The 13,960-nt window shown below is 37.3% G+C and overlaps 1 protein-coding gene across 1 annotated transcript; it reads left to right on the top strand.

The window, feature by feature from the left end:
* The first annotated feature begins 8,344 nt into the window (after positions 1–8,344).
* LOC140865912 (cationic amino acid transporter 7, chloroplastic-like) lies at positions 8,345–12,174 on the top strand. Its single transcript, XM_073270753.1, has 5 exons — positions 8,345–8,838; positions 8,988–9,210; positions 9,547–9,895; positions 10,113–10,347; positions 11,411–12,174. The coding sequence occupies exons 1-5, from the start codon at positions 8,457–8,459 to the stop codon at positions 11,983–11,985; spliced, it is 1,764 nt and encodes a 587-aa protein (XP_073126854.1). The 5' UTR covers positions 8,345–8,456; the 3' UTR covers positions 11,986–12,174.
* The last annotated feature ends 1,786 nt before the right edge of the window (positions 12,175–13,960 follow it).

The raw sequence follows: 13,960 nt of genomic DNA, 5'->3' as shown, positions 1-13,960 counted from the left end.
TTGGAGCTCAGTCGAGATCCAAGAGATATGCCACTGTCAAAGAGCTCATGACATACCGCATGCGAGATGGGACTTCGGTCCGTGAGCATGGGATACACATGATTGGGCTCATTGAAAAGTTGGTAACACTCGATTTGACATTGGAGCACGAACTGAATGCGGACTTATTACTTCTCTTTCTTCCTTCGTCGTTTGACGGTTTTGTGATGAACTTCAATATGAACAAGATAGAGGCCACCCTTTAAGAGATGGTCAATATGCTTGTCACTTATGAGGCCACATTAAAGAAGGATAAACCGGTACTCTTGGTAGGCTCCTCTTCTAACTCTAAGAAGGGACCAAATGCAAAGGGTAGGAAACGTTCTGCCCCACCCAAGAAAACTGGACACAAGAAGAAGAACAAGACAAAGGCTTCAAACGTGAACAAATATGAAGATGTTTGCCATCACTGCAAGAAACCCGATCATTGTAAACGTAACTGCAAAGAATATCTCGAGCAGTTGCGAACTGCAAAGGATATGTTTTATATTGAAATAAATGTTTCACTTAATACTACTTCTTTGGTATTGGATACCGGATGTGGATCTCACATTTGAAATGACTTGCAGGTGATGACAAGAAGTCGTAAGCTTAGGATGGGTGAGACCCAGTTGAGGCTCGGAAATGGTTCTAGAGTTGAAGCCAAAGCTGTGGGAGACGTTTATTTAATTCTGCAGAACAATTTTAAGTTAATTTTGAAAGATGTTTTATTTGTTCCAAATTTGGTTAAAAACATTATTTCTATTTCTATGCTTGATAGATATGGTTTTTCTTACAATTTTGTGAATGAGATTTGCAATATTTACAAGAATGAATGTTTAATTGGATGTGGACAACTTGAAAACGATCTATATAACTTGAAATTGAAAGACGTACCAGTTAATTATGTTGATAAACCGGCAACAACAATTAAAAGGAAAAACGATAGTCAAAACCCGGCAAACCTTTGGCATGCTAGGCTAGGTCATATTTCCTCACGAAGGATGAACAAGCTAGTGGGAGAGGGAATGTTTGATTCGTCAGATATAAACTCTCTACCTACTTGTGAGTCCTGTCTGAAAGGAAAAATGACTAAAACACCTTTTAAGGGAAAACCTGAGCGTAGTCAAAATCTATTGGATTTGATCCATACAGATGTTTGTGGCCCATTTAGTATTGGTACTAAATATGGTCACACCTACTTCATTACCTTTACTGATGATTATTCTAGGTATGGGTATTTATATTTAATGAAATATAAATCTGAATCGTTTGAAAGGTTCAAAGAATTCAAGAATGAAGAGAAATCCAGCTAGGTAAAAGTATTAAAGCACTTCGATCTGATCGAGGCTGTGAATACTTAAGTACCGAGTTTTTGGACTATCTGAAAGAAAATGAAATTCTTTCTCAGTGGACTCCTCCTGCCACACCTCAACTTAATGGTGTAGCAGAGCGTCGTAATCGAACTCTGTTGGACATGGTTCGATCTATTATGAGTTTCACTGAGCTACCACCCTCGTTTTGGGGCTATGCACTTGAAACGGTGGTATGTTGTTGAACAATGTCCACACTAAATCAGTGAACAAAACACCATATGAATTATGGACTGTCAAAACTCCTAAGTATTCGTACTTGAGGATTTGGGGATGTCCTGCTTACGTGAAGCAGACAGTGGGAGATAAGTTGGATAATCGATCCACTTTATGTTATTTTGTAGGGTATCCGAAGAATTCGATCGGATATTATTTCTATCATCCTACTGAAACAAAAGTGTTTGTTTCTAGGAATGCCACCTTCCTTGAGAAGGGAATTCTTACTTGATAGAAAAGGCAAAATGATGGAACTCGAAGAATTTCGAGAAGAACCCAAGATACAAAATAGCAACCTCACACCTCAGGAACCAATAATTGACACACCACCTCTTAGAAGATCCGAAAGGACTTCTAGACCTCCTGATCGACTTAATCTCCTACTTGAAGGGGATCAAAGTGAGCCCATCGTTGGATGTGATGCAAGAAACTTCAAGGAGGCAATTTCTGATGACGATTCGAATTTATGGCTTGAAGCCATGCAGTCTGAAATAGACTCCATGCATGCAAACCAAGTTTGATCTTTAGTAGATCCTCCCAATGGAATTGTTCCTATAGGGTGTAAATGGATCTACAAGAGAAAACTTGGGCCTGATGGTAAGGTGCTGACCTACAAGGCACGATTGGTTGCAAAAGGTTACACACAAAGACAAGGTGTTGACTATGATGAAACCTTTTCACCAGTTGCAATGTTCAAGTCCATAAGAATCTTAATTGCCATAGCAGCATGGTATGACTATAAGATATGGCAAATGGATGTGAAGACTGCATTTCTTAATGGAAACATTAAGGAAGAAATCTATATGATGCAGCCCGAGGGATTCACATCCATGGGAAGCGAGCATAAGGTATGCAAGCTTCAGAGATCAATTTATGGTCTCAAACAGGCATCAAGAAGTTGGAACTAGAAATTTGATGAAACAATAAAGGACTTTGGTTTCATCAAGAACCCGGAGGAATCGTGCGTGTACAAGAAAGTGGTTAAGGATGCTGTGACATTCTTAGTGCTTTATGTTGATGACATCCTACTCATTGGGAATGATGTAGAGATGTTGCAGTCAACAAAGATATGGTTGTCAGGTAGATTCTCGATGAAGGACTTGGGTGAGGCGTCCTATATTCTAGGAATACAGATCTATAGAGATAGATCTAAAAGAATGATAGGACTCACTCAAGCAACCTACATCGACACCATATTGAAAAGGTTTTCTATGGATGAGTCCAAGAGAGGACATCTACCTATGTGCCATGGAGTTTCTCTATCCAAGTCAATGTCTCCAAAGACTGACGAAGAAATAGAGAAAATGACACACGTACCATATGCGTCAGCCATAGGTAGTATCATGTATGGGATGATATCTACCAGACCGGATGTAGCCTTTGTTCTGAGTGTCACGAGCAGATATCAGGTCAACCCCGGTCAAATGCATTGGAAAGCTGTGAAGGATATTCTTAAGTACTTGAGAAGGACTAAGAATATATTCATGGTTTATGGGGGGAAGAGAATTGAAATTGGAAGGCTATACCGACTCTAGCTTCTAAAGTGACGTGGATGACTCGAAATCAACCTCTGGATTTGTATTCATGCTCAATGGCGGTGCTGTCTCTTGGAAGAGTTCCAAGCAGGACACCACAGCGGATTCCACAACTGAGGCAAAATACATTGCAGCATCAGCTGCTGCTAAAGAGGCCGTTTGGATGAGAAATTTCGTCCAAGAGTTGGGGGTCATTCCTGAAGTTGTTGGTCTAGTCCCGGTGTACTGTGACAACACTGGTGTCATTTCTCAGGCAAAAGAACCAAGGTCTCATCAAAGATCCAAACACATACTGAGAAAATACCACATCATCCGGGAGATCGTGAAAAGAGGAGACATCACTGTCGAGAGAGTGGCTTCTGCAGACAATATCGCTAATCCAGTTACTAAGCCCTTGTCAGGACCATTATTTGACAAACATCGCGAAGCAATGAGACTACGTATTATGACTAGTTGGCTTTAGGGCAAGTGGGAGATTGAAAGAGTGGGTGCCCTGTTAGCCAACTTGTGGCTAAGGGTCTTTATGACTCTATTTGTAAACAGTCTTTGTTTAATATAATTTACACTCTTCATTGGCTTTTGCTTTATCTTTTATCATATTATTATGTTGTGACGTACTATACGATGTTTAGATAAAGACCTTGAATATACTAGAGTGCATGTAAGATATGATAGTAGATTTGAATGACTATCATGAAACACATCTTATAATCACTGTATATTCTAAACAGTTCCTAGTCAATTGAGCCGTCCGCAAATAAGGATAAGGATCGCTCGAGATTGAGACTAGCATTTGCGATGCCAAGTACCACATTTCATTGGTATGGAACATAGAGATGTTCGAAGCATGCAAATGGATATTCATTTGATGGATGATCGAACTACCCTATTCGGACTTTCCAAGTGGTTTTCACTAATTGAGTGGATAAGTCCGCGGTTTTGGTTGTACATCATTAGTCCTTACTACTTGAAACATCATGGAGACTATATATGCTAGTACTGTACTTTGACTCGTTTACCGACTCTATGAGGGTCAACAGGTGTCGAGATTGGGTACAGTTACGACACATATAGGAGTCGATGCTTTGTTGTCAAAGATTCACCACACGCTTGCGAGTGTGGATATCCTATGCGATCTGAGGAGATATTAGTGTGACAAATCTCTGGCCAGAGTACATGATGTTCTTTAGGTTACTTGGTTTCCTAGTTGCACATGCGATGTCACTATTTGATCTTCAAGATGTATTGCATAGTTATCGAATCTCGAACGACTCTCAATATACCAATGGTTGTTAATTCGATCAGGATATATGGATGAAGGGACCGTACTGTACGCTAACCAAAACCTACTAGTTCTTGCAGGCACTATCAGTGATACCTAGGGAATCATGGGGCGATGTTGCTAGGCGCTCTTACCATGATTCGATGGGTAAGTCGGAAATTGTTGTTCCGAGTCACAAGGAGTTGTGGGCCCACGACTAGTTGTATCCCTGAATCATTGAGGGTTACACAAGTAATAGATTTCTAATCTCCGTTGAGATAATTAAATTTAATGAGTTAAATTTAGCAAATGGGAAGTAGGACTTCTTATTAAAGAGTAGAGAGAGTGAGATTTCCTAAAATGACATAGGGATGCCATTTTTGGAAATCACTGAATTCGGATTCAAAAAATTTATCTTGACTTTAAAATATGCAGAAAAGGTTTCTGTACACATTGGTGAAATTGGTTTATCAATTTGAGTCACGATGGATTTTATATTAATTTCTGAACATGCGGGCTTTGCTTGTCAAGCTTGAACTTATGACTAATGGACCCTAAGCTCTTAGCAGCCCACATCATAAATAAGTTATTGCAGTACAGAAATTAGACACAATAGCTCATAAATTTCGAAACCTAGAGAGCTCTCTCTCCCTAGGGTTTCGGCCGCCCCTCTCCCCTCTGTGTTCGAAAATCCAGTCTGCAATTTTCGAAAATTGCAGTCTGATTTAACAGATCAGATCTGTTAAATTTTCTTCGTAAAAACTTCTGATAGACTTTCTAGTGCAGTCTATCAGAGAGATTTAGAATTCTGTTCGTGGACCTGATTCAGGAGTTGATCGAGCGAGTCATCGGTTCCTGGGATATACAAGAAGAGCAGAGTAATCTGTTGGAGTCCATAACCTCAAGTTGAGACTTGAGAGGTAAAATTTAATTCTGTTTTATTTTACTTGTTTGTTTTAATCGTTAGGATTTGATACCCATGATCTGGAATCATTCCAGATCAGAAAATTAAAATTTTTAAACTTCCGCTGCTACAGGTATCACATCTGACTGATCCGAGAACGTGTTCCAACACATCGTTGGCTCAAAATGTGACCGATTGATTTGGGGTGGAGGCAATATATCCAAATAATCATCATGCATTTGTTTACAAGTGGTGCAATGCCTTTTAATTGGGTCAAAAAGCGAAGATCGTGGATTAAAAAAAATAAAATTGGGAAATATTCTAAATTTTTTATTTAAAAAAAATGGAGGACGATCAATTGAAAACACTTGTTAAAAAAAAATTATTGTAAATGGTGTAATGAAATCATACTTTTGAGTAAATATGTGATCCAAGACAGTACTTGAAAAGGAGAGGAAAAGCAAATCACAAACTTGGCGTTTTCTTGTACAAAAGAGCAACCCAGGGGCCGCTTGTTTCTTGGTCTCTGTCACAATTCTTGCACCACCCACCATCACATGTCCCACTCTTCTCTCTCTATATATATATATCAACAAACACTTGTATGCATCTCAAAATGTCCGCTCGAACATTTTGAAAAAATTTAATGTTTTTTAGAAAATATTCACCCGAATATCTCAAGGTAATTAGAGACTTCAATGATAATATAACTCTCTATACACATATGTGTGCGAGTGCATGTGTGTTTTAAATCTAGGTCCATTTAGAAACAAATGGCTCCAACCGCCCAAGGCTTGTTAGCCTAGTGACACCGATTTCCCACAATTGGGGGTAGTCTTGAGTTCAAGACCTTGTAAATCCCACAACCCCCAATATATATATAAAAAAGGCTCCATAACCTAAAAAATATTTTTTTTACAATCTATCTCAAATAATTAAGTGATGACAATTTCTAAACCCATCAAATGACGGGCCAGTCCACCCGTCTAATGGTAGGTTGCCGCGAGTTGTAGGCGCACCTTAGTGTCTCACCTTGTTAATTCGTTTTGACACATCTCAACTAGTTGACAAAGATAATTAGTGAAAAATAATAAATGAAATCTTTAGTGACATAACAAAATTACATAAATTGTATTTTATAAAAATAGTCATGTCAATTTACAAACTTGTAACCTCTTATACGCGAGTAAGGAACGCACAAGAAAATTTACATGCACATGATCGAGAGCTAAACTAATATTTGATTAAGTTTTTTGTGAGACGATCTCACATATATTTATCCGTGATAGGGGTCAACCACTACCATATTTACAATAAAACCTAATTCTTTTGACATAAAAATAATATGTTTATGGGTGACCCAAATATGTTATCTGTCTTGTAAATTTGGTCAGTAAGACAGTCTCATAAAAGCGTTTTTTGTTTATTTTTTTAAATATTTTAAGTTGATAAAAATAATCGTGAAAGATGATAACTATAAGTAATAAATAATAAATTTATTGAACTATGACAGTAGAATTAATTTTTTTTCCAGTCTATTAAAATGATCAAGTCATTACGATCAAATTAATTACTTTAAGAGATTGATATTTTATTATAACCGTAGATGAACAAAGCCCTATAGTCTCTAAAAAATAAGTTCGACAAAAACCTATATATGTATATATATGATTTAGATGTAAAAAATACTAAATTCTAAATATGGAAGTCTATTACCATATTTGATTACAAGAAGCAACAAATACTAAGATATATCCACCTCCACACACAAACGCCTCCTAACAAACCCCATGACGTTTTTGGAATTATTATCCGTAAAAGAATGGAAGTAATTGCAAAAACAAAGAGCAAATGGTTTTTAATTGGTATAGGGAGTTGGATATGAGATTTAATTATAACAAACTCATTAAGTTATATAGTGTATATAAAGCTTGAGACACTTATATTAAACCGATTTGGTTTGTCTATCCTATAAAAAATTAATTCATTTACATAGATAAAATGCGAAGAGACCGAAATGAAAACTATAATCTTTTTAATTATTGCCTGATCAAATATAATATTATCTTCAATTTTAAATTTAAAGCAACTCTTTATCAACTTCTTTTCACCAATATATTTATTTTTTTATATATCTACCTCAATTTTTTTATTTACGTAATTTGTATTTATTACATTGCACATACATCGAATGTATACAAAAAATCAATATTTTTTCGTATACGAAAACATATATTAAATTTTTGTCTACGAAAACATATATTAAATTTTTGTCTACGAATTTTATGTAGACAAATAACTATATAATTGATGGGTTATTATCCAATTTGACTTTCTCCCGGGCCAAGCCCAATGACTCAATCCATATGAGTCTCATATTACTCCGATATTTATTTGAACACTTTATCAAGACCCATAAATACCTAAAAGCCCATAAAAGGCTCAAGCTCATGAAACTCTTTTACTATCTATAAATATCTCAAGTTCTCTCATTATTAGGTACGCTCTTTATAGTCATATGCTCTAGTTCTCTAGAACTTTTATTGAGCAAATACTGACTTGAGCGTCGGAGTATCTTCGCCGGGCAACCCCGACGCCACTCACTTTGCTTTGTGATGCAGGTAAGGCAACCCCGGCGCCACTCACTTTGCTTTGTGATGCAGATAACAATCCACGAAATTTGGTCTTTGGAACAACTCGAGTATTAATCCGGTTATCCAGATTTCCACCAATTAACCAGATTTTTTCAAATCGGGTTATATCAATTTTTTGCTACATCAATAATAAAAAAAGAGAAAATAGCAATAGAGTTACGACAAGTTTACAACAAACACAAATAAGTAACATTTGCGTCACGAACAAAGCGTTGAGACTTAAGATACGTACAATAGCTCACTCGAACTCAACTATCCAATGTTGGGCTGATTCTTCGTAATTGGGGATAGCGATATTATTTGGCTATATGAATATTATAATATAATGAAAATATTTATTTAGAAGTGAAAAAAAAAAGAGAATCCCCCATACCTGACCAGACCAGACCATCTCCCCACTGCTTTTTCAACTCTGCAAACAGATATACTGTTACATATTATATACCCATTCTGCCTCTCTATCCATTCATTCTTCCGCACAGAAATTCCGACAAGATGGACACCCATTTCTCATCTTTCTCCACCTGTAGAGATTATCTCCGGGCGCTGTCGGAGACCCCGTCGCGCCTCTCTCGTCGGGCTTTCTCCGTCTCCACTTCTTTCCAGGAGACCAGCCGGCTTCGGGCTCGTTCCGGGCCCAACATGAAGCGGAGCTTGCGGTGGTACGATCTCGTCAGCTTCGGCGTCGGAGGGATGGTCGGAGCCGGAGTCTTTGTCACCACCGGCCGAGCTAGTCGTGTGTACGCCGGGCCTTCGGTCATTGTTTCTTATGCCATTGCCGGCCTCTGCGCTCTTCTCTCGTCATTCTGCTACACCGAGTTCGCCGTCGACATGCCCGTGGCTGGCGGTGCTTTCAGCTACATTCGCGTGACGTTCGGTCTGTGGTGTTTGTTACCCACTTTTTTTTTTTTTGGTTGTATTTGTTTTTGAAACTTTTTGGTGTTGTGGGATTCTCATGAAAATGGCGCCGAATACCTTTTTTGCTGCGTGATCTTGATTTCTGTTGCGAAATTTGTTGATTCGCAGGGGAATTTTTGGCGTTCTTGACGGGTGCGAATCTGATAATCGACTACGTTTTGTCGAATGCGGCGGTGGCGAGGAGTTTTACGGCGTATTTGAGTACTGCATTAGGCTTATTCTCCCATTCACAGCTGAGATTCACCATCAATGGCCTACCAAAAGGGTACAATGAAATGGACGTAATTGCTGTGGCTGTGGTCCTCCTCCTCACACTCGTTATTTGCTACAGGTTCCTAATTTTGCACCTTTTTTTTTTCATTTCACAAAAAATATTTCAGTAGAAATACGATTTTGATTTGGAAGCTTTGTTTAAAAATTTGCATTGAATCTCAAGTTTATCTTTTTCTTGTTTCAACTGCGAATCCTGTCAAATCTGACCACCTTTGACAAATTCTATCAAATATATTCGATACATTTTTTTTCGTTATTTTCGAAAAATTCAGTTAAATTCCTTCCTTTTTTCATTTTAAAATCCCATGAATTCTTGGAATTAGAGCTCACTGCCCACTGAGTTAAACTTTGGTTTGTTTTTCGAAATATGTTAACTTTGGTATTCTTTCTACAGTACGAGGGAGAGTTCGTGGTTAAACATGGTTTTGACAGCACTGCACATATTGTTCATAGTATTTGTGATAGTTGTGGGTTTTTTAAGAGGGGAATGGAAGAATTTTACTGAACCCGGTGACCCGAAAAACGCGGGTGGGTTCTTTCCTTTTGGAGTTACCGGGATGTTCAATGGGGCTGCCATGGTATACTTGAGCTACATCGGTTATGATGCTGTTTCAACCATGGCTGAAGAGGTCAAAAATCCGGCTAAGGATATTCCCATAGGGGTTTCAGGATCTGTGATCCTCGTATCATTTCTGTATTGCTTAATGGCCGCCTCGTTGTCCGCTCTTCTTCCTTATGACATGGTATCGTTCAGTCAGAAAACTAGTGATCCATTTTGTGTTCATATAAATATGTATGTATGTATGTATTAACTAGTGTGACTTTTTTTAAAAAAGAATTTTTTAGCTGAATATCTCACTTTTCCCATGTATACTCTTGTAAATAAATGGGCTAGAAGATTGAAGCACGAGACCTTGAATGCAGATGACTGTGTGATTGAGATATGCATTTTTCTGACAGATTGATCCGGAGGCACCGTTTTCTGGTGCATTTAAAGATGGAAGTAGTAGTTGGAGATGGGTTTCAAATGTGATTGGTGTAGGGGCAAGTTTTGGTATTTTGACTTCATTGCTGGTTGCCATGTTGGGGCAAGCGCGGTATATGTGCGTGATTGGACGATCCTTCATCGCGCCGTCTTGGTTCGCTCAGATTCACCCTGGTACCTCCACACCGGTCAATGCCTCTGCTTTTCTTGGTATGCCAGTCTCACTTTCATCTCTTAGTTGATCTACCTTTCTCGTTTCTTCAATAATTAATTACTCTTCTGTTCGGGTTACACAAGTAAGCACTTGGTGTTGATGAGTGGAACTTGAACTAATGTCTTTAGAATCTATTTGTTTCATAATTAAATAATTGGCTTGTGGAATGATTAAGATTTGATAAGAATAACGTTGTATCGCATGATGTGATTTCGATAGTGACTATTTTTTTGTTCTCTTTTACCTCAACAAGATTTAGGTATGCAAAATGTTCAAAGCAGTCAAGATTAGGCAAGTCAAAACTTGGTGGTCTTCCATGGCCAGTGATGTTACCAAACAGGGTCCACTTTTTGTGTAGCCTTTGCTAATATCCTTTTTTTTTTTCTTAGGACCTATGCTTTTTTGGTGATATAAAGCAATTAAACTCATAAGTTGACTTTTGTATCATTGTATGTTATTAGTAATTCTCATGAAATCCTGCATTCGGTTCAACTTTCAATCTCTAATGTCTGAGGGCTCTGTGTTAAAGTTTTGTGGTAGATTTCACAAATGTCTTCTGAATATTACTCCTGGTGTTTGATTTTGACATGAGAATCTAATGACAAGGCGTAATACGGATAGTTTACGCACGATGTTATCCTGATCAAAGAACATAGTTCTATTGGATTCTGTGGAAAACTTTATTTTAACTTGTCGAATGGATTATATCAAATGATTCGTGTAAATATACCTCAAATGACTTGGCAATAGCCATGAAAAGTGGGAGATTAGTGCCTAGGATAAATTCATCGAATCTCTTAATTTGACCTTTGGAGATTTTTGTGAAGCTATTGGTGGGTCTAAAACTTAGGTAAGACCCAGATTAGTGCAGGTTTTTTTTTAGATGAAAGCAACTGCACTTTCGAAAATGACCCTTTATCATGGAAGGAGTCACTAACCAATTATTCTCTTCAACCTTTCTCGAGTGATTCGCTCTAAAAAAGATTCTTCTTAGCGTTGTTTTCGCTTTTTTTTTCTTCTTCTTTATCCTCTTTATTCATATCTGCAAGTGCTTTGCAGGGATCTTTACCGCGGCAATTGCGCTGTTCACTGATCTAAACATCCTGCTTAACCTTGTATCCATCGGCACACTATTTGTCTTCTACATGGTGGCAAATGCACTGATCTTCAGACGCTATGTAACTCTAGGAACGACGAATCCATGGCCTACCCTTTCTTTCTTGTTCTCCTTCTCATTCGCTTCCGTCATTTTTACCCTCCTCTGGCAATTAGCACCATTCGGAAAGCCCAAAGCCATCATGCTTGGTGCCTGTGGCGTTGTTGCCATTTGTGTTGTACAGTTGTTCCATTTTATGGTTCCCCAAGCCCGAAAGCCCGAGTTTTGGGGGGTCCCTTTGATGCCATGGATTCCTTCCATATCCATATTTCTTAATATATTCTTGTTAGGATCGCTCGATAAACCGTCCTACATCAGATTCGGATTCTTCTCCGCCCTTATGGTGCTTGTATATGTTCTGTATAGCGTCCACTCGAGCTTTGATGCCGAGGAAGATGGCATCCTTGTTCTTGGTCAAAAGTATGCAGAAAGCAGCGAGGAATCTCTTCAAAGAGGGGACCATGCTCCGAAAGTATAAATTAATAATTTTTGTTCTCATTTTTTTAGCTTTAATTATTCCTTGTAATAACTTGTTTTTAGCTGATTAGAACCAAGGGTAACGCAAATATTAACAAAATCAAACCACGCCGCAATGCTTGCTGCATAACTTGTATTGGGATATTAAGATCTCATGTATTTATGTGTTGTATCAAAAAGCTAATGAAATTTCTTGTACTCGTCCATTTTGTCATGTCTAGATTAAAGAGTCACTTCTTGACTTATGAATATTTTCAATATTTCAGCTTCATTATTAATATTCAATATGTCGCTTGCACGAAGGACTGAGTACTTGCAATTTTATCAAAAAAACTATAATCGAGAATAACAACATGATTCAAAAGTTTTAAACTGTGATAAGTTTTTAGGCACAAACTATTATTACTGTCAAATAGTCCTCCAACTAACTGTATCACGTTCTCATTTATCAAAATCAAACATATGATCTTATATTGGTAGCCAATTATAAGATTAAGTACTTGTTACAAATAGAGGTGTCGAAACGGATTAGAGGAGCGGGCGGTCCAGAACCCGCCGCAACCTACCATTAGGCGTGCTGGGCCGAGTCGGCCCACCTTTCGGGCGGGTTGAGAAACACCAACCTAACCCACTTATTTTAAGTGGCAGGGCGGGCCAACCCAATAGACTTACGAGTAATTTGACGGGTTTTGCCGGGCCAACCCGCAACCCACCATTTGGTGGAGCGGGGCAGGCCGGCCCACCTTTTAGGCGGGTCGGGAAAATGCCAACCCAAACCATCTATTTTGTATGGCGAGATGGGTCAACCCGACGGACCTAGTCCATTTTATCACCTCTTATTACCATGTTATAAGTCCAAGCATTTTGAAATACAGCTGTGCTGTGATTTTTAGTAGCAACTACCTTTTTTATCTATCTTGTACAGTTATAACTACATCATATTCATCTCATGCTACAAAAATGGTCAACTTAAAGTGCATGAAAATTTCATTTTATTTCGTAAATCATTGAATTTGAACATCAATTTTAAATGGACGTAGGACGATATTGCGGGACAAAGATATTAAAGTTATTGCTTTACTAAGAACTACAAGAACATGTAAAACAAAACATTTCACCACTAGTGCAAGTATGCCGTCAAGATACATGAACTTTCACAACTTCATTGGTTTTGCCTTCTTTTCTACATTATTTGGGATCCAAAACAAATTAGACAAAAAAGTGAATCAATTAAAAGGGACAATTGTTTTTTTTGGTCTTATATGTTTGTCATTTTGTGATTTCGATCATTTCTGTTTTCATATATCAGTTTTAGTCCGCCATCTTACTTTTTTTTTTTTTTTTTTTGCTTTTGTTTGTTTGTTTGTTTGTTTTGTTTATAATTTTAGTCTTTTTTTTTCCGACGTGACTTGATGTGGCACCACACCAATGCAGTACTGATGTGGAGCTGACGTGTATCGTGTCACATAAGCATTTTCGATGAAAATAGAATAAAATTGCCAAAAATCGAAACATGCAAGACTAAAAATGCAATATGAAAACATAAATAACCAAAATTACAAAATGACAAAATTATGAAATCAAAATTGCAATTTTTCCTCAGTTACAATATATATATATATATATATATATATATATATATATATATATATATATATATATATATATTATGGGCATTGATATTACACTTCTTTTGTTAAATGCACTCCACCTTTAAGTTTTATGGCATAAATTTACAATGATATCATTTTCTTCATTAGTCTATTTCAAGTATATATATTAATGATGGAAGTGATTAATTTCTGAAAGGTAAGTACAATATACATCCCACGTTTAACAATTAAATATTTTCATTCATTTACTATAATTTTCTATCATGTATACATAATATTGACGTGTAAAAAATTTGGAATAAAATACAAATTTAAATAGTTTTATTTATTACATAAAATTAAAATAATTTTAATATTACATAA

The sequence above is a fragment of the Henckelia pumila genome, chromosome 4 (assembly GCF_033568475.1).
Source record: "Henckelia pumila isolate YLH828 chromosome 4, ASM3356847v2, whole genome shotgun sequence".
Classification (NCBI taxonomy): Eukaryota; Viridiplantae; Streptophyta; class Magnoliopsida; order Lamiales; family Gesneriaceae; genus Henckelia; species Henckelia pumila.
The sequence above is the reverse complement of the archived record's forward strand: the minus strand, read 5'-3'. Positions and strand labels throughout refer to the sequence as shown.

Excerpts from the sequence above, each read along its gene's own strand:
- LOC140865912 (XM_073270753.1), top strand. The coding sequence starts at position 8,457 with ATGGACACCCATTTCTCATCTTTCTCCACCTGTAGAGATTATCTCCGG. Across the intron at positions 9,211-9,546 it reads ACACTCGTTATTTGCTACAG|TACGAGGGAGAGTTCGTGGT; the intron begins GTTCCTAATTTT and ends TTCTTTCTACAG. Across the intron at positions 9,896-10,112 it reads CTCTTCTTCCTTATGACATG|ATTGATCCGGAGGCACCGTT; the intron begins GTATCGTTCAGT and ends TTTTTCTGACAG.